Source organism: Piliocolobus tephrosceles, chromosome 9 (genome assembly GCF_002776525.5).
Source record: "Piliocolobus tephrosceles isolate RC106 chromosome 9, ASM277652v3, whole genome shotgun sequence".
NCBI lineage: Eukaryota > Metazoa > Chordata > Mammalia > Primates > Cercopithecidae > Piliocolobus > Piliocolobus tephrosceles.
Window position 1 is genome coordinate 73,769,660 of NC_045442.1, and position 21,032 is coordinate 73,790,691.

The 21,032-nt window shown below is 47.2% G+C and overlaps 2 protein-coding genes across 11 annotated transcripts in view; both read right to left on the reverse strand.

Annotated features, from left to right (window-relative positions):
* Positions 1-21,032, reverse strand: part of KCNMA1 (potassium calcium-activated channel subfamily M alpha 1) — a 756,034-nt gene that overhangs the window by 575,092 nt on the left and 159,910 nt on the right. The gene's annotated exons all lie outside the window — the stretch shown is intronic.
* LOC111537812 lies at positions 5,205-6,811 on the reverse strand. Its single transcript, XM_023204864.1, has one exon. It carries the CDS (start codon positions 6,792-6,794, stop codon positions 6,417-6,419), a length of 378 nt encoding a protein of 125 aa, XP_023060632.1. The 5' UTR covers positions 6,795-6,811; the 3' UTR covers positions 5,205-6,416.

The following is a 21,032-nucleotide window of genomic DNA, read 5'->3' on the forward strand; positions in this document are numbered from 1 at the left end:
GCCTCCTGGGTTCACGCCATTCTCCTGCCTCAGCCTCCCGAGTAGCTGGGACTACAGGCGCCCGCCACCACACCCGGCTAACTTTTTGTATTTTTAGTAGAGACAGGATGTCACTGTGTTAGCCAGGATGGTCTCGATTTCCTCACCTCGTGATCTGCCCGTCTCGGCCTCCCAAAGTGCTGGGATTACAGGCGTGAGTCACTGCACCCGGCCTACTTATTTATTTATTTATTTGAGACAGAGTGCAGTGGTGTGATCTTGGCTTACTGCAACCTTTGTCTCCCAGGTTCAAGTGATTCTCCTAATTCATACTCCCAAGTAGCTGGGATTACAGGTGCCCACTACCATGCCTGGCTAATTTTTGCATTTTTAGTAAAGATGGGGTTTTGCCATGTTGGCCAGGCTGGTCTCGAACTCCTGCCCTGAGGTGATCTGCCTGCCTTAGTCTCCCAAAGTGCTGGGATTACAGGCATGAGCCACTGTGCCCAGACTTATTTTTTTAAATAAGTATATATTAAAGCTTTATGTATATTATGTATATTAACCAATATGCACATTAACATTTATATTAACCAATCTATGTTTTCAGAATAACATTTCATTATATAATAATAAAATACACCCAAATGTGATTTCTGCACTGTAGAATTACAGACATTGCTTTCTCTTTATAATTTTTCTGTGTTTGCCAAGTTTTCTACCATAAATGCAAAATTTTATTATCATAAAAAGCCTCCTTTTCAAAACTTCAAGGTGTCTCACTAGTAAGAGGATATACTTTCTCTAATAAGAGTTTGGGTTTGACCACCAGTCATGTCCTACCTCAGACCCACCCAAAGAGTCATACTGTCATGAGTACAGGGGATAGAAGGGCCCTATGAGACTCATTCCAAGAGGTTATCGAAGCAGTAGACCTGATATGGTTTGGCTCTGTGTCCCCACTCAAATATCACCTTGAATTGTACTAATTCCCATGTGTTGTAGGAGGGACCCAGTGGGAGATAACTGATTGATGGGGGCATGTTTTTCCCATGCTGTTCTCATGATAGTGAAAAGGTCTCATGAGATCTGACGGTTCCCCTGCACATGCCTTCTTACCTGCTGCCGTGTAAGATGTGACTTTGCTCCTCATTTACCTTCTGCCATGATTGTGAGGCTTCCCCAGCCATGTGAGTCCATTAAACCTCTTTCCTTTGTAAACTACCCAGTCTCAGGTATGTCTTTACTAGCAGCATGAGAACAGACTAATACAAGACACAAGCCCTACTGGCTTAGCCTAGAGCCTCAGCTGAAGCCACAGCCCTCAGCCCTGGAACCCTGAGATACAAGGGGAGCCTGACCAGTGGCATCCCAGAATTAAACAGGGGGAGAATCTTCCTCTTATTGTCATCTTCCAGAGGTCATCAGACAGATAAAAAGAGGAACCCTGTGCCCTTGAAGTTGATCTGACCACCAGCGAGAGGTCACATCTGCTATGTGCAATGCCCTGCATGGGTCACAAAGATGACTTCAACCTTGACCCTGTCTTCAAAGGAGAGTCCAGGCCAGGTGAGTAGGTGAGAAGGCAGGTACCAACTCAAATCCCAGGTGGAAAGTGACCAGAGCCCTAACTACAGAGGTATGGATATAGGACAATTGAAGTTCAGAGGACGAGAGCTCACTTCCAGCCTAGGGTGCAAGGACAGCTTCCAAAGGAGGTGATTCACAAACTGGGTTTGAAGTCTAGGTGTATTCAAATACAGGCCAAGTGTGCCCCTGCCCAGGAGTAGGCAGTCTATGCAACATGTGAACCACATGTTCAAGCACCTGCCCCACCTGTTTTATGGGCAAGGCTGCAAACTACAGTCATATCAGGGCACCTGTATTTCTAAGGACCTTGGTGTCTGATGTTTTTTCTCCCCAGTGTGTATATCTCAATTACAAACCTGCAGGAAACAAAAGTTTGTGGAGAGTCACAAAACGTATTTGAAATTTATAAGACTTTCACCACAGGAAACTAGGCCTAACAAGTATTTTCCTGTGGAACACCCCTGGCTTTGATTAAACTCCCCACTCAACGTATCTTTCCTCCTGCAAACTTTGCTAATAGCAGTGAAAATTAAAGCACAGAGCCTATATTTACTTAATGATCTTGGCTGCTTTAGACATGAGATGGCGTTCCAAGAGAGAAAAGTGCTTTTTAACAAAATTCAGCAAGCCCCTGCCCTTTCCCCCACCATCCCACCCGGCCTCTGGAAGGAGGAAGGAATTTCTCATTCTCTGATCTTTTCACCTGCCACAACCCCCAGGGCAATCCAGGCAGTAAAACGGGCCATGCCTCCTGGTCATGTCCCAGACCTCATTTCTTCATGTGAGATGCTAGGTAGGATAGATGATCACATTTGAGTTACATTTGAGGCGGAGATTCAGGTGGGGGCCCAAAACATGGCTGACATCCAGCCAGCATTCTTTGCTAGATGGAGCTGGAAAGTGGGGGTAACTTTTGCAAAAGTTTATTAGACAGTAAAGTAAGTGGGTTAATTAAATTGGAGCGTGAAAGACATTTGGGTGGTGATGAGGAGGCGAGGTGATGATTTATTTATAATTGACAAGGTTGTATCTAGCTACTGGGATAGTAATTATATACTTTATAAATGCGTAAAAAAAAGTCCCTTCATGCGACAGAGGTTTAAGGGAAAATCCTGTCAGGGAATTTTCTGTCTGCCCATGAGTATGACACCACATCAAGAGCTGTTGGCCACTTGGCTTCTGTCAACCACAGCTGTAAGTTAGGGACTAAATAATCTCTAAATACCTTTCTAAAAATGAGGCCTTTCTGGGAATAAGTACTTAGCCTCTATCTGCTTCTGATGATGTTTTCTTATCTCAATTCAGGGACAAAGAGGGATCCTTTATCTTGTGTCTGATTCTTTGTTTCTGTTTTACTGATTCATATTCAAGTTTCAGCTCTTGGATCCTCCCTAATCAAGATGCTAAGAAAGATGCTGCACAATACAGCATCTCATTTAAGGGTGGGCAGATGTGAATTTGGACCCTAAATTGGGGAAAGTTCCTTTCTCTCATCTGGAAAACAGGGATGGGGGTAACTAGCTGACGGGATTGCTATAAGGACAGAACCTGGCATAAAGGCAAGCCTGGTACCCAGTTAACACTCATTATCATGCACCTTAGGTTAAGTCATGGTAAAGGAAACTTTCCAGGTTAACTTCAGTCCCTTGATACCTGGGGATTCCAGCCTGACCTGTTTGCATAGAGTCTAGCTTGGCCTCTGTGACCAGCATTTGCCTCTCTAAGGGCTCCTAAGCACTCAGTTTGACAATCCAATCAAGATTATTTCCAGAGATAAGCCATGACATCATTAGACTACAGGCTCCAGAATCCATCTTCTAACACCCACTGAGAAATTCTAACAAGTACAAAAAGTTCCAGAATGCTAGAGGTAAAAAAAAAAAAAAGAAAACTTATCTCACCATTCAAAGATTCTACAAAGGAAGTAGCATGGACTAGATCTCTCCTCCCACCTGAAACAACTAAAAATTCGGACAAGACATTTGAGACAACGATTTTCAGACACTGGAGCTCAGTCAGGGAAGAACAGCAATTCCTGAGAGAGGAGACACAAAGTGAGCCCTACAGTTGCCTCAACTTCCTGTCTGGAGAGAGTGTCCAAGCCACAGCAGAAAGAAGGGGGACCCCAGCAGGGCCCAGATGTCTCCGAGTTGAGGAGATGAAGGCTGGATTCCAGGGAGGCCAAGGAGGCTGGAATTCACAGGCCAGGGCAGCAGAAAGGAAAGAGCTGCCCAGTGAATACTTGAGATCAGCAGAGGGACCCCCTTGAGTCTTTAGCTAAGTACTGGTCGACACAGGCATGTGTGAAAGCTATCCGAGGTGGGGGAGAGAAACACCCTAAAGGAGCAGACAGAACATTTCTCAGAGTTTATACAAGGCTGGGAACAGTTCACGTTCCCACCAGCCAGAGTGGAAACCTCAAGTTCACAGAGCACCTGGTAGAGTACTCAGAATGGCAACGTCTCTGCAGTGGGAAAAAATTAGCCCTAGATTAAGGGAGCTCTGGTCCCACCTAATAAAACTCAAAGGCAAGACCCAGAAAAGATCAAACTGTTTCCATACAACTTGATCATGTCCCAGAAAATAAGCTCAAGAATGTTTTATAGGAGAACTAAGATATCCAGCAACCAACAAGGTAAGATTCACAATGTCTGGTATCCAATCAAAAACTACCAGGCATTCAAAGAGGCAGAAAAATTGAACCCATAATGAAAAAAAAGTCCATCAAAAGACTCCCCAGTTCTGCAAGCACATCTACAGTGTACTTCAGGACCCAGCCATAGAGACCCTCTGGTCCTAGAAATGCATTTTGAAGTGCTTCTCTAGTTCTGTGCAAGAGATTTTCTCTTTTTTGTTCTAAAGACAGTAATCCTAGGTAGAGACGAGAGAAAAAAAAAACAGAAATGCTCACTTTCTAGTTTGTTTCTGTTTGCTAACAGTGTCACATTTCCTAAGCAGTGATACTCTCCTATCTCGTTCATCTCCTAATTCTCTGCCTATAATTTTACAAATGTCTGTGGCTATCTTTAGCAGTTTTCACCAGTTTTGTGTTTCAGCCTTCCTGAACCCCTTCCACTCTACCCTAAGTTAGATGACTCCTCATTCCTCATTCATAAAGTTCTGTCTGTTACACCGAGAGTTGGTCAGCAATCACGATACATGAACACGTTCTCTTCTTCAGATGCCCTCACATTTTCCTTCTTTACTTGGGGATTAACAACTTAATTTTTAATTAGTATTTTTAATTAGTGGAGCATACTCAAAATGTCATGGTTGCAGCCTTCCATCACTCTTGGGCTATATTCTCTCTTAAGATCTTCATACGGATTGCTGTCTAAAACAATCCAGAAGAGGAAGAAATCTAAAAATGGGCCCAAGTATCCTAGGGATGTGGATCCAAGGCATACATCCAATGTGAACTGGATAAACTGCAGTCTGTCTGCACCATTGATCTTTCTGAGATGAGGGCACCTGAAGGAGTTGGCCAAGCCACTAGGACACTGGACCCCCCACCACAGGTACCTTGTAGCAGTTGGCTTTAACTTCCTCTTTATCCTTGCCATATTAATCTTCATTCCCTATAGTCATAAAGTTCTAGAATAATATATCAGCTTTGATCTCTTTCAGTTATTCATGCATTCTTTCATTTAAGCAAACAGATATTTACTGAGTGCCTACCATGTGCTTGGCAATACTTTCCAACCTTCAGAACTGGGCTCTCACACCAAGCCCGAGAGGTAGCACAGGCAGGTATCCTCACCCCTACTCGAAAGGTGAAGAGGCTGAGGCTTCTAAAAAAGACAAAGTCACCAGCTCAGGGTCAAATAGTTAATGGAACTCGAATCCAGGACTCCTAGACCCAAGCCTCTCCTGGCCAAGTCTCGCTCACTGCAATCACAGGTCCAGCCTGGTCACGATGATGAGTGGGACTGTCCCCTGCCCTCCCTGCCCAGCCCATTCTAGGCTTCCTCAGAATTCCCTACTTTGAGTGCTCCTTTGCCATGTGAGGCTCAGTGATTTCCTTCTCCCAGTTTGCTCACATTTGATAGGTTCCTATGAAATGTAGGTGAGCTTCACCCGAATCTGCACCTGCCCTCATTGCTAAGGTGATGAGCTAGTGTCAAGCAAGCCTGAGGGATCCAAGGATGAACTCAGGCAGGGCTTGAGGCCACAACTCCCAGTTCCCCTCCTCTCCTCCCCATGAATCACCTTCAAAGACACTTCCATCAAGCCTGACTCACACAGAAGGCCCAGCCCCATGAAATGACCAGCCCCTGGGCCAGAGCAGAGAGCCAGAAAGCAATTCCCTCCCCCATCACTGCTGCACTGGGTGAAAACTGGGTCAGAGTTGGCCAGCCCATTCATTTAATCCAAACGCCCCCTTTCCATTCAGCTCTTAGTCCTCAGAGCTTTCAGTCCAAGGAAGCACTATTTCCTCTGCAAAACAAACAAAATAAATTAAGCCCGTGCTCTTTGATCTCAGGGCTTTTGTGTGGCTGATGAATTGTACAGAAATGATCTGCCATCCTCCTGGCATCTCAAAGACACTGCAAAAATTCAGCTGTGGCTTCCAGCCACCTGCCAGGCACTGTGCTGACAAGGAAGCATGGTTAAGGAAAGCACTCTTTGCCACCCATTCACCCAGGGAAGCAAGAAGAGTCTGCAGGAGGCACGACAGGGGAAGTCAAAAGGGTCAAAGACTGTGAGGCAGGATTCGTCTTTGGCCACACAGGCACGGATTCTTCTTCTCCTGCTCATTCCCACCCCAGAGACTTTGCACTGGCTGTTGTCCCCATCTGGCATACTTTCTCTGGAGACCTTGGAAAGCTGGCTCCTTCTCATCCTTCTCATGTCAGTTTACACAAGACCTCCAGAGAGTAACCTTCCCCACCAAAAGTAGCCCCAGACTCCCACATGACTGTCTGCCAGCACCCTGCTCTATTATCATCTCCACACTTATCATAATCAGAAATGATCTTGTTGCTGCATTTGTTCTCTTGTTTGTTTTCTGTTTCCACTTCTACCTCCGTGACAGCAGGGACATCATCTATCTTGATCAGTGCCGTATCCCTGGCAGTTAGCAAAACGTCTGGCATATGGCAGGTGCAAGGCAAATGTTTGCTGAAGGAGGGAGGCTGCAGGAAGGAGACTGGGCTCTCTTTCCAGTGCCAGCTCTGCCTGCGTCGAGCACTATGTGGTGCATCTAGACCAGGATCCACATCCATGGTATGGCTTCCCCAGACTGCAGAAGTGCACTGTGGGAGCAGGTCTGTGTGCTTGAGATCAGGGAAAAGCTGACTGGGAAGACGGGACAGTCGATTCTGGAGAGGCAGGGAACAGATAGGGGACTCTCCTAACAGGCTGGCTCTTCCAGGACAGTTGAAGGACAACAGCCAGTAGGACCCTGGACCAAGAGTATAGACACTCTTGCTATGGGTGTTTCTCTGAGCCCTCCGACTTCCCATGTTGAAGATAAGATGGTTGGATTATTGTTTATTGATTATGCTGAATCTTTTGGTGGCGCAAACCAACTTGAGAATCTGAAGATACCAACTTTCTTTCTGGAGAAATGCATGTGCTTACATAGAGACAAAATATGCCTGTACTTCCTAGAAGGGCAAGGACCCCCTGAAACTCCTTCACAGCCCCTTTCATTTAAAGGCTCTTGGGCCACCCTATTGGTCATTGGCCTGCTTGCTCTGAGACCCAATCTTTACCCCTCCTCTGTGGACTGTGGACTACACTCCCCAGGCTCCCTCACTCTTCCTTCTAGGGAAGTTTGTTCTATTCAGCAAGAATGCAGGCAGAAGTCTGCAGGGTGGGGGCAGGCCAGAAACCAGGACATTTCTCCCTCTCTCTGCATTTGGTGGCATCTCCAGATAGAGAACATTTCCGTCATTACATCTATCATGTCCTGCCCTCCCCAGAGTCCTTTCCTCTGTGGTCCTGCCTGGTCCAGCAGACCTTCTATAGTTCCAGTATCCGCCAAGTGCTGCTGGATCCTGAGTTCTAGAAAACCAGCTCCTCCCTTCCCCATCTAGCCCTAGGGATGCTAGCAGCTTCCTGCCATTGCTATTCTCTGGGCTGCCTCTCCATTTTTTGCTTGACTTTTTATCTCCTTGGACACCTTTATAATGAGTTCCCCATATAAACTCCTTCTACTAGATATTTTGGCATGAACTCTGGGTTTCCTCTGGAGTCCCTGGTGGGATCAGCCTCCCGGCAACACGGGCATTCTGGGAGCCTGGTAGCTGAGCTGCATTAACAAATCCCTGGGAAGGTCAAGAAGATGGAGGGGCTGGAAAAAACCTACGTTGCCTGCAAGTGCAGTGCCCCCATCCTGTCTGGTTCCATTCCAGGGAAAAAAAGCTAAATATGAAAAGTCTCACAATCACAATGGAGTTAAACTGTTTACTGCCTTTTTGTAAATGGGGGAAACAAATGTAAGGCCCTGAGCAGCCTCCCATCAAATCGTGCTCTAGCTCAGACTAAACGGCAGCCCGAGTGAATGTTCCTAGAGTTCCTACTTGGGAGCTCATGCTAGCTACTAAGTCCTCCCTGCCAAAAAGCCCCGATTACACAAAGTGGGACAGCAGGAAAGCCAGTCTTGTAGCATCAAAGAAACACTGTCTGAATTCTGTCAGCCACAAGCAGGCATCCTCCACCCAGGGAGAATGAGGCCAGGGCACTGTGCCCCAGAATGGCCCCATGCAGGAGGGCACCTTACCTCTTCACTGTGCTGAGTTCTTTAACAGCCCTATCTACGAGCTCCCTTATTCCTTCCAACCATTCTAAAGATAGGGCAGGCACCACGCCCAGGGTTATGGGCAGGTCCTCCCTGAGGACCAAGGCACACAGAGGTTCCAAGGCCACACAGCCACTTGGAAGCAGAGCTGGGATTAGAACTCTGCCTGGACAGGGAATGACCAACTTACACACACGAACAAACACAAATCTCAACACCCCGTTATGGTGGGGTTCCCCAGAAACAGATGTATGGTGGAGATTTCAGTGCAAATTTAACCATTTGAAAATACTAACGTTCAACCATTTTTTAACCCCAAAAATGGCAATTTCATATGGTTTACATGAATAGTTTATCTGAGTAGTGATCCCAGGGGAGAACCAGTTGGGGAGTGGGGAAATAAAATGAGAAAGTGAGAGGGCAGGGTTTGTAAATGGTCAGGACACTGCTGCAGACAACCAAGGCTCAATGCCACCAGGGACCTCTAGGAGATGGGGCAGAACCACCTTGCCCAACGTGGAAGGCACCAGCCACATTGAGCTATCTACATTTAAATTACTTGAATTGAAAAACTTAGTTCCTCAGTCCCACTAACCAAATTCCAAAAGCTCAATAACCAGAGATGGCTGGTGGCTGTCATGTTGGACAACACACATAGAGAACATTTCCATCATTACAGAAAATCATAGGGGCAGCACCGGGATAGAACATGCCTCAGAGCTGTGCCATCTGAGGGGTGGAATATGGGGTATTTATACTCCCATTAGGGTCTATCATTGGCAAGGGCTGCACCTGGGGGTGTTTGCTCCAGGCACTTCCAGATATCTTGGCTCACACTGGCAAAGGGAGGGAAGGCACTGACAGTAGGGGCATTTGAGTGGGATAGGAATAGAGTGGGCTGGGGGCATGGGCAGGGCACTCACAGCCTCTGCCACAATCACCAGCCCCTCCTGCACATCACCTCTGCTCTTGTTGAAGCACCTCTGGACACAGGCATTTTGACAGCTTCTTCACAGTGGGAATGTGGCCCCAGAATCCTCTGACCTGATGAGAAGCCATTCTCCCTTGGGACACCATACAGAGAGAGACACAATCCAGGCCTTCCAAGCATTTGTGATCTATGCAGGCAGCTAGGACACAGACCACAGCACGCGGCAACTATACAAACACTGACTAATAAGCTAAAATAGGAAGTCTTTATGGAGAAACCCTTGTGAGCAGTGCCTGGCTAACAGCATGTAGGTGTTGCCTCCAAGAACTGTCTAGCATTTGAGAGACACAGTTGGAGCGTCCCCATTAAGCAGGCTGGTCCCTGAATATTCACATTATTGCGGTAACCAAAACATAGCTTTGAGACATCATTGCACTGGTCACAAACGTGGCAAGGTCAAGGAGGTGCTCTGAAGACCCTTCTCAGCTTAGCCTTCCTCCCAGGGGCTTGTTCTTGGCACAGCACAGTGGCCAGAACACAGACTCTCTGGAGTCCACTGCCTGAGTTCACGTCTCATCTCCTCCTTCCTCACTGCGTGGCCTTAGGTGCACTATTTGATCTCTCTGAGCCTGAATTTCCTCATCTATAAAGTGGACACAATAACAATAACTTTCCAATATGGTTGTCAAGAAAATTAAATGAGTCCATGCTTTTAAAAGTCTTATAACAGGGATGCAAACTTTTTCCATAAAGAGCCAGATAGTAAATATTCTATGGCATTGCAGCTCACACAGACTCCCATGATCTCTCACTTCGGTCCTTGTAGCTCCAAACCAGCCATAGGCAATATGTAAACAAATGGATGTTCCAATAAAACTTTATTTATAAAATCAGGTAGTGTGCCAGGTTTGCCCTGCAGACCATAGTTTACCAACCCCTATCTTAGAATGATTTCTGCTCTATAGTGAGTGCTATATGAATGTTTGTTGATAAAGTCTGCTGTGCTCTCCCACCTCTCAGATTCTTCTTGTATTATTCTCTCTGCCTCCCTCTCCACTCATCCTTCACAACCAAGCTCAAGAAGCCTTCCTGAAACAGTGTGGAGATTTCTCAAAGAGCTCAAAATAGAACTACCATTCAATCTAGCAATCCCGCTAATGAGTACCTACCCAAAGGAAAAGAAATCATTAGACCAAAAAAACACCTGCACTCATATGTTTATTGCAGCACTATTCATAATAGCAAAGTCGTGGAATCAACCTAAGTGTCCATCAATGGATGGCTGGATAAAGAAAATGTGGTATACACACACACACACACACACACACACACACACACACATGCACACTGCAGAATATTAGTTAGCCTTAGAAAAAAACTGAAATCATGTGTTTTGCAGCAACACAGAGGGAACTGGAGGCCGTTATCCTAAGTGAACTAACACAGAATCAAAGTAAGAGAGAAAGTGACAGGTACACTAAAAGCCCATGTTCTTACTTATGAGTAGGAGCGAAATTGGGTACACATGGACATACAGAATGGAATAATAATACTGGAGACTCCAAAAAGTGGGATGATGAGGGGGTGTGGGATAAAAAAATTACCTATTGGGCCGGGTGTGGTGGCTCAAGCCTGTAACCCCAGCACTCTGGGAGGCCAAGGTGGGCAGATCACCTGAGGTCAGGAGTTTGAGACAAGCCTCGCCAACATGGTGAAACCCCTTCTCTACTAAAAATACAAAAATTAGCTGGGTGTGGTGGCATGCCCCTGTGATCCCAGCTCCTTGGGAGGCTGAGGCAGGAGAATCGCTTGAACCTGGGAGGCAGAGGTTGCAGTGAGCCAAGATCACATCATTGCACTCCAGCCCAGGTCACAAGAGTGAAACTCTGTCTCAAGAAAAGAAAAATTACCTATTGGGTACAATGTACACTATTTGGGTAATGGGTGCACTAAAAGCCCAGATTTTACCACTATCCAGTACATCCATGTAACAAAACTGCACTTGTACTCCCTAATGTTTTTTTTTTCCCACAAAAGAGGCCTCCCTGAACTGTCCCTCTTTTCTTAGCCACATCCTTAGACCACTTCCACGTTGCTCTTCTGTGGTGACCCTTGTCCCACCCTGCTATTTGTGGGGCAACGTGTTTCGCTGTAGAATTTCATTGTTCCTGTTCAATGAAGAGATGATCCAATGTCTTCATTTTACAGGGAGGGAAGCAAGACCCAGAGAAGCCAAGTGACTTATTCAAGGTCACACAGTGAGGGCAGAGTCAGGAACAGACATGGATGCGTCTTGATTCATGATTCAGTACAGTCTTGGACTTAACGAGATTCCAATACTGAGGAGAGTGGGGGCACAGATCATCCAGCCTTCTACCCTGGATTTAGGGCTGGACTAGGTCGCCCCTCCACAGAGGTTCTTCACTTCTTGCCTCAGCACTCCTCCAGGCAGAGCTCTTATGGGGCTTGTTGCCCCAACCAGACAGGTCTGGCTCACTTCTGAGTCTGTCACATATCCAGCATGGGCCCAGGCACGCTCCAGATGCAAGAGTGTTGGCCCTGTGTGCTTTGTCTTCATCTTCCTTCCCCGTGAGTCTACCCATTGCCCAGGGAACACCAGGATGGACTCACAGATCTTCCCCAGTGGACATGTCCTGTTCATGCCTGTCTAAGTCATCAAAGGCAAGTTCCAGAGCAGCCTGTAGCCAGGACTGTGTGGGGACTCCCCACTGACTATGGCGCTTCACAGAGGCACAGCCCAAAGTACCATGCTCACAGACACACACATGCACACATACGCACAAGCACACACATGCACACACTAACAAACATACACACACATACACATACACACATGCACACAGAAGTATGCACACACATATGCGCATGTACACAATGAAACAGGCACACAGACGCATGCACACACTAACGCAAACACACACAGCACACATACTCAGACAGATGCACACACCTAAACACAAATATACACATGTATACCCATACTGATGCTAACACGTACACATGAGCACACATACACACAGACATACACAGAAACATATATACACTTAAATACATATATGCATGGAGAAATAAACTCAAACATGTGTGCACGCACTTAGACATAAAAACACAGATTTGCAAACATAAACACAAATGTATGCACTCAAATAGACATATAAATACACATGCATACACACAGACACGTAAACATACACACACACGTAAACACACACACCTATAGATGCTCAGATGCTCACAGGTACCCTTATATACATAACTATGCACACAGGAACAAACACACACACTCTCACACATGCGCTTACACGCTGCGTGGTGTTTTTAGCTTTTACCTTTACAGATAGACATGGGAGCTTTCCCTGGAAGATGTAAGGCCCCTGGGAAAGGGACTGTGTCCTGTGCTTTCCCCCGGGAGAGAGTCCCGTCCACCCACAGCATCTGCCTGGTGTCTAGAACACAGCTAGTGCTTACGTTTCCTCAGTGGAGGGATGAATGAAGTCGTCCCATGCCTGGGCCTTGGGTCCGTGGGCAAAGCTTAGCGCAGGGAGCCGGTGCCGTCTCTATCACCTCTGAGTTTCCAAGCCACAGTCTCACCCCATCCCAGCTTAGGAAACAGCCAGCATCTTGCTGGCCTCTTGGTGGAGTGTTGCTGATCCATGCCTCTGCCAGAGGTGGGAGAAACTCTGCTGAAACTCAGACCAAGTCTTGACTTATCTGGGGATGGCTGAAGGTCCTCCTGGGGTGGGGAGAGGGTGGAAGAAACCACGGACTAAAGTGGTCCTGGCCCCATTCTCCCAGCATGTAGGTTTTCTGGCTGGACTTTACAAGTAAAATCCACAGCTAGGAGATCATTTCTACCCAAGGTAACACAGTGCATGGTCCCTACCAGCTTCCCTTCATACCACTATCTTGCAAAACTGGCTCAGAGAGAGTCTTCCGGCCCTGCGTGGCCTGGGAAGGTACCACCCACCACTGTTTGTTACTTCCCCGCAGTGGGAAGGTGAAGGGCTTAGGAGACCTGCTTCTTGGCACCATCACACTGTACCGTGTTGTCACCCTATCTGGACCTCAGTGTTTCCTCTGTTTCTATAAAATGGGGTGAATAACCTTTGCCTCCTAAATACCAAGGATACAGCATCAAGGAGAAAGGACTCTGACCTCACAGGAGGTGGGACCAAGGAGAGGGGCAACTCACAAAAGCCTGAGGAAGAACATTCTTTGGCGGCACCTCCCCCATGAGCAGAGAGGAGCCGCTCTGCAAGTTAAGTAATTGATGGAGTATATGCTAAAAATACAAACTAGGTTAGCACTCAGGGTGGTTTATTGCTCCACGAGGGAGTTAATTCAGGCACTCGAATCTCCATGGAACAGGGACTGTGAGCCCAGAGCAGTAGGCTCCTGAGCCAGGAGGCCTCATGGAACCCAGCTGAGAAGTGCTGTTTACTTAAAGGCTGAGCAAGAGGGAATCAGAGAAAATGGGCTGGGGAAGCATAGGGAGTGGCGGAGAAGGGAGTGTGCAGGTCATAGGAGCATGAGGGAAAGAAAGGAGATAACATGCAAATTAGTAACAGGAAGTGGGACAGGTGACAGGAGCTGGAAGGGCTACTTCCCTCCTAGATTGGGCTGCAAAGACCCCACCCTCCCAGCTTTATGGAGCCCCTTGCTATTCCAAGTAAGTTCCAGAGACCAGCAGCATCTGCATCCCCATGGCTCTCATCAGAAAAACAGAATCTCAGACCCCACCCTAGACCTCCCGAAGCTACATTGCCACAAGACCCTCAGATATCCTGTGCACACTAAAGTTTGAGAAGCACGAGATCAGGAGTCAAAATCCCCGAGTTCCTGGTCCAGCCTTTGCCATCAAATTGCTGTGTGGTTTTGTGGGACTTGCTCGACCTCTCTGGGTGCTAGAATTTCTTCCTCTGGGCTACAGGATGAGTAAGACTTGTTTCTTTCTCCTGGGTTCTGAGAGGCTCAAGTCAGACCCTTCATCTGCTACCCTCGGAAGCGTGGGAGGCCCTTTACAAATAAATTGTTCCATTTTCTACCAGGCCGCCTTTCCCCTTTCTTGGACTCATTAGTACACAGAGAGGCAGATGGGGAGATGATCCTTGAAGGACACACTGCAGTCAGGAAGAAGCTTTCTTAATGTCATTTTAAACCTTGATATCTCTGCATTAAAAAAAAAAAAAATTCTAAAGAAGCTTCCCAATTGTTAATTGGGAAGCAGCGGATCTGTGTCATGCTAAGTAAGCCAGAGCATTTCATCTAGAAATTCCTGGTCTGGTGTTACCCGTTGCCTTTGGGCCATTCAATATCACTACTGCACTTGAGAAATGCGGCTTCTGGGGCTCAGAGAGGTTAAGTGAGTGGGTCAGAGTCACACAGCCAGTGAGAGGCAGGGCCAGGATGGGAAGCCAGGCTCCCAGCCTTCTAAGAGAAACTTTTTTAAGTAACTCAGGGTGCCCACGTCCTTGACAGCTGATCCAGACTGGTGTGAGGACAGGAAGGGAAAAGACATTCTGACTATTGTCTGAGTTGGACAGAGTTAAGAGGATAAATCTGGGAGGATATGATAACACAAGGGCTTAGATAGAAAGTTTCTAAATTATTGCTTAACTTGTTTCATCAAATGCATTGCTTCCCTCCATTAGCCCATGGCTGAAGTGGTCAATTACCTGCCTTCTGCACGGGATGGCAGCTGTGTGTAAATCAACTTGGGTAGGTAACAAAGGAATAGCAAAAATTCTAAAACAAAAATAGATGAGACACTTCAGCACACCCCAAAATAAAACACACACACACTTGGTAACTCAAATATTAAGTTCTGAGATGGCCAGGCCTGAGTCCCTCTTGGCCTCCACCCAGAGACCAAACACACAGTCTCTGATGATGCTGAGCATGGCAGCGAGGCCTTTGCATAGGCCGGGATCCCTGCCCACAGCTGGTTCCCAAGACAGCTGACAGCAAACTGCGTTGCCTTCCCTGGGCTTTGGGAAGGACCCTTTAGGCTGGAGATTCAACTAAGTGCAAAGCTGGTACCTGCAGACCCAGGGGCACCAGTCAGGCTACAGCTGTGGAGGGCATTTTAATGCAAATGGTAAGGCAAATTTGCTGGACCCTCCTTCTGGCTCCAGGATGGCACCTCCTGGGGCTGCTTGACTTTTCCCAGGTCTTAAAAGGCATTCTGGTATTACAGAAATACACAGAGTTTTGGAATTAGAACAGCCTAAGTTTGATTCTGGATGCTGCCACTCACTAGCTGTGTCTGCCTTGGGCGAGCCATTTAAACATACTGAACCTCAGCCTTCTCATCTGCAAAATGGGGATAATAACAGTGCCTGTGCCAGAGGGCTATCGAGAGGACTGAATAAGGTAATATATACAAAGCATCTCATTGTCACCTGGCAAACAGCAGGCATCTAATGAGTGTGGGCTCCCTCCAACATAGATCAGAAAAACTGGTCGAGGGGTAGCCTCTCCCTACGAATATTCTCTTCCTTTATACATTACATTAAGACAGTGAACCAGTCCAAGCCAGATTCCCAATTCCATCCTTCAGCCCAAGGCTGCTCTACTGCACAGCTTCAGGAGGTACTGCCCATATGGTGGTCTAGATGTGTGACGCCTCTCGGGGCTGGGCAGTCCACAACCTGTCTCAGCCTATGGAGACGCCCATGGGATGCTCAGAGGGAAAGAACAGATCCAAATCCACCCTTGGCAGAAAATGGGACCATCCCAAGAAAGTGGACAGGAAGTAGGATGCCCAGCAAGGGCACACCGTTGGCAGGAGCATCAGGAGCTAAGGCAAAGACAGACTGTGAGGCCCAGGGCTGCATCCACCTCTTCCTGGCCCACACCTCTCTGCCCCTCTGAAGCCTGACTGCCCTCACATCTCGATCCTCAGTGCCTAGCAGGGACTCCCCATACCCACTCTCCCTCACTTCGCCAGGTCTCCCTAACTAGACAGCAAGCTGCCTGTGGGTAGAGGAGTGACTGATACCACTGTGTCCTCTTGAGCCAAACACACTGTGCTAAGAAGGCCCAGGCCAGCGTCAACTGCTGGCTAGCTGCTTCTTCATCTCCAAAGCCCAATTGACACAGCCACCCGTGTATCTCAGAGGGTGGTTAGAGAGCCCAAATGATGCTCACTCAGTCATTCAACAAACACGCATTGAGAACATACTGCATGAGCTCTGGAGTGCAATAGTGAAATAGGCAGAAGGGATTCCTGTCCTCAAAGAGCTTATTCTCTAGTGAGAGACAAAGGCCAATTAAGTACACAAACAAATACTACATATTACAAGAAACGAGTCCACTGCATCATATAATCAACCATTGAAGGCTTCAATAGTCACAGAAAGACTGATGCAAGAGACAGGCTGAATGTAGCTCTAGCGAGAGAGTAAGGAACCAGAAAGGTAAGGAGGGGAGAATATGAGCAAACAAGCCTCCCACGCAGGACATTTCTGTCTGCTGCGATGCCCATTCACAGAACTGAGAGCTTGCCTTTTCTGTCACGTGGGATGCTGATGCCCATGAGGGAGGCAGGTTATCCCCTTCAATTAGACAGCCCTAGCGGAATTGAAGCTGCAATCACGTAGACAGGACCTGAAAGAAAGAAAAAAGCGGGGGGGAGGGGAGGAAAGGAAAAAAAAGAGGAGAAGGAAAAAAAGAAAAAGTAGAGAAAAGAAAAAAGCAAGCTAGACCCCTGTGCTAGAAAAAAATCCAGCTAGAGAAATGCAGAGCCTATCCTGTGATCTTGAGGTGACTTCTAGGCCAGACTGTGAAGGGCACCATGTCATAAAGCCATTGCCGCCTCCATTTGACAAGCACCATCACCTCTCCTGGCTCTTGGCCTTATAGATTCACCAGTTTTTAAAAAACTCTTACATTGCAGCTGCTTCTCAGAGGCTGAGACTCAGTGAGTGTGTCCGTTTCCATCCTAATTCATGGCTGTATTGCCACATTGTTGGCAGGACACACTTCACCCCAAATAACTACACTTTAATCAAGCTCTCTGTTGGTTGCATTTTTTGATGATGGCAAGTCCGTCCCCGAAGCAGTTGTCTTCACTAATGTTGACTGAGCAGTGCTCAGCGGATGTAATGCTGAGCAAATAGGGGATCCCAAGGGACTCCAGGGTGCCAGTGCGATGATCCAACAGGGTTCCAGACATGGCAATTTAGTTGGACTTCATCCTCAGTCATAGAATCCAGTGGCAGAACTCTATGTCACAGCATCAGAGCTGCGTGGACACACAGAGCTGCCAGAGACTAAAGGCCAAAGCCTTATCCGCCAGTGCCTGCATTTGCCCCTAGGGAAAGTCAACTCAAGGTCAAGGCTAGTTCCCAAGTTTCCAGACTTGAGAGAAGACAGTGGTCAGAGAGTCCAGAAGCTTCTGAAAGGCTGCTCCAAAAGGGCAGGGAGGCACAGCAGGGACACTTGGCCATTCACCAAGTTCTACATTTACAGGGACCAGGAATTTTGACCTTGAAGCTATTCCTGATGAGGTTATGTACACATTCCTGGAGATGTATTCACGGAAGGAAAAAATACGGCATTGACCATCTGATTTAAACTTCTATCCTGTTACCAGATCTCATTCTGGTAGTACACTAGGAATTAATATTGTTTGCAAATTAAGTATTAACCTTTGAATAGTACAATCATATTGTTTCATTGTTTTTATTTTTATTTTTATTTATTTTTAATTTTTTGACACAGAGTCTCACTCTGTCACCTAGGCTGGAGTGCAGTAGTGCGATCTCGGCTTACTGCAGACTACGCTTCCCGGGTTCCAGTGATTCTCGGGCCTCGGCCTCCCAAGTAGCTGGGACTACAGATGCGCACAACCATGACCCCCACCCCCCAAAAAACTAATTTTTGTATTTTGGGTAGAGACAGGGTTTCACCTCGTGGGCCAGGCTGGTCTCGAACTGTCAGAACTGTCAGGGGATTCTGGAGTCAGAATGCCTGCCATCTTTTCCTATAGCTCTGTGTCTACACACAAGTTACTTAGCCTCTCTGTGCCTATTAAGGGCCAATTTTTGTTCCCCACCAAAAATTCACGTTGAAGTCCTAATGCCTACTACCTCAGAATGGGATGTATTCAGAGACAGGATATTCAAAGACATGATTAAAATGAGGTCATTAGGGTGGGTCCTAATGCAATATGACTGGTGCCCTTAGAAGAAGAGGAAATTAGGACACAAACATATCCAGGAGGGAGATGATATATACACAGGGAGAAGAAGGCAGTCTTCCACAAGGCAATGAGAGAGGCCTGGAACCGATCCTTCCTTCACAGCCCAGAGAAGGAACCAGCCCTGCCAACACCTTGATCTCAGAGTTCTGGCCTCTAGAACTGTAAGAATATTAATTTCTGTTGTGTAAGCCACCTGGCCTGTAGTACTTCGTCACTGCAGGCCTAGCAAACTAATACAGTGCCTCCCTTTCCTCAATGAGAAAAGAGAAATAACAGTCCCTTCCTCATGGAGATGTGTAGAGTACCCAGTTCCCAGTACTCGGTAGGTGTCCAGCAAATATTTCTTGCACTACTTACTCTGTCATTAGTACAGAGTCTTAACCCAACCTGGTCTCCACATGCTGGTTTATCTTACTCTTCTGTGTATAATGAAAGCAGAGAACGGTAAATTCTGCAGGCAAGCCATACACTTCACAATCCCCACCACCCTCCCCGACCCCTTCACCCCAAGCACCTTAAGGTCGAGTGGTTTGAGTCCTAAATCTGCACTTGCACAAAGTTTCTTTTGCTCTAGCCATGTACTTTGCTGACTGTTGTAGGACCTGCCTGCCCATCCTGTGTTCTCTCCACCCAGTATCTTCAAAGGCCCAAACAGGAACCCCGCTTCTCCTTGGTTTATCAATATTAGACAACTTAGGATGCAGTTAGAGATCCACACGCCACCCAAGTCCCCACATTACGGAAATTAGAAGCCTCTCCTTTCAGTTTATTGGAGAAGGAGGATTTCCGGTCAAGACGTCCTCCTTCGAGATGAGGTGAAGAGCAGGCACCACTCTGCATAGTTTGCCTAGCCACCTAAGGAAAACACAGCTTTTTGGTGGCAGCGCCAGAACTGTGTCTCCTCAAGAAAATTGTCTTGAGTAGGGTCCCTGAATATAACAGTTGCCAGAGGGGACTCTTTGGGGCCTAGAGCAAGCTTACTGGGGGTGCTGGAAAAGTTCTCAGAGGTGTGTGAACGCACTAGCAGCTGACTGAGAAACTGGGAGTGGCACATAGACCTTTAGAAACCAATAAGGACTTCAGAGGTATCACCCACGAGCCCAGAAGTGTGGCCAAACTGAACACCCCAGCTCTTTGCTGCCTCAGCAGGGATTCAGTGATGGCGTCTTCATCCAAACCTGTATGGCATGGTAATTAAAATCAAGGTCATTTAGAACCCAGAAACCAAAGCCATCTGACTCTAGAGGGAATTCTAATTTGTTAATGGATCTTCCGGCTGATGGCTGGGGGAAAAAGATAGCAATTCACAATGGGTTTGAGGCCAAAAACAGCACCACAGTGGCTGGGAAGCCACTGAGAGCTCCTCAGTCACTCTTCAACTGCAGCAAGGAACAGGCTGGGCTACCGAGGGATACAGATTTTTTTTTTTTTTTTAACTTTTTAATCAGCTAATAGCAGATGAAGACCTAACAATGCTGCCAAGATTCTGCTCCTTCTGTCAGCTGTGGTGAGAAGGAGGCCAGGGTCGGATGCCTCCGGCTTCCTTTGCTCTCTGAGGTTCTTTTGGAAGCATGTAGGAATTGGGGGCTGAGGAAGAAACCCCAGGGCCACCCTCTCCACTGGTCACCAACTGCAGGGATCTAGGAAAGGGAAACAGGTGGAATTCTCAGTTCCCTATGCCAATCCTGGGGAAGGCCTGAGACATGTACTATATTAATTTACTCCACAAATGAGTATGAGCTGCTTAAATGGTGCCACAGATGTAATGGAGACTCAGCAAACTGAGGAGGTAATGCCCAGAATCGTGTCACTAAAGCTGCTCACTGTGTGCCACAAAGGGAAGACTCAGGTGGCCTCAGACGGAGGAAGGGCAGGGCAGCAGAAGAGCTTCACCCCAGAAATGTAAACCAAAGGCCTGGCACCCTACCTCAAACACTCAGTGCTGCTGGAAGATCCTGTCCCCACACGAGGGCTCTGGGCAGGGAATCCCCTCCTAACCAGTGCCAGCTACCACAGAGGGCGCTCTTCAGTGGAGAAGAAAAAGAAGAATCTAATTCCTGAATTTTATTTTTAGCTGCAAGTCAGACAGAAGAGCACAAAGAAGGCACTCGACCATAATCCTGATCATACTGAACGAGTAATTTAATCATTTTTAAAGCCTGTGCACAGGATCTGCCATCTTACTGGGGTCTAACTTGGGAAACTCTCATCTCATTTCAAGCAACCAGGGTTTCTCTACAAGAGCCACCAGAAACTACTGCTTTAGAAGCACAATTTCTAGCCATTTGTTTGGTCCAAAAACTTGGATTCTCTTACTTTGCTCCTTGAGCTAAATCAAGCACAGATATGCCAGCTGAGGCAGTGGAGGAGAAAACCGGGGTGGGCAATGAAGCAAACGAGAGGGCCTCCTGCCCTTAGAGAGGTAGCCCGACTCATCCAACGGATAGACACACATCACACATGCAGCACACAACACACATGTAACACAACACATACTACACACTACACACCACGCACTGCACACGTAACACAACTCATACTACACACACTGCACACGTTAC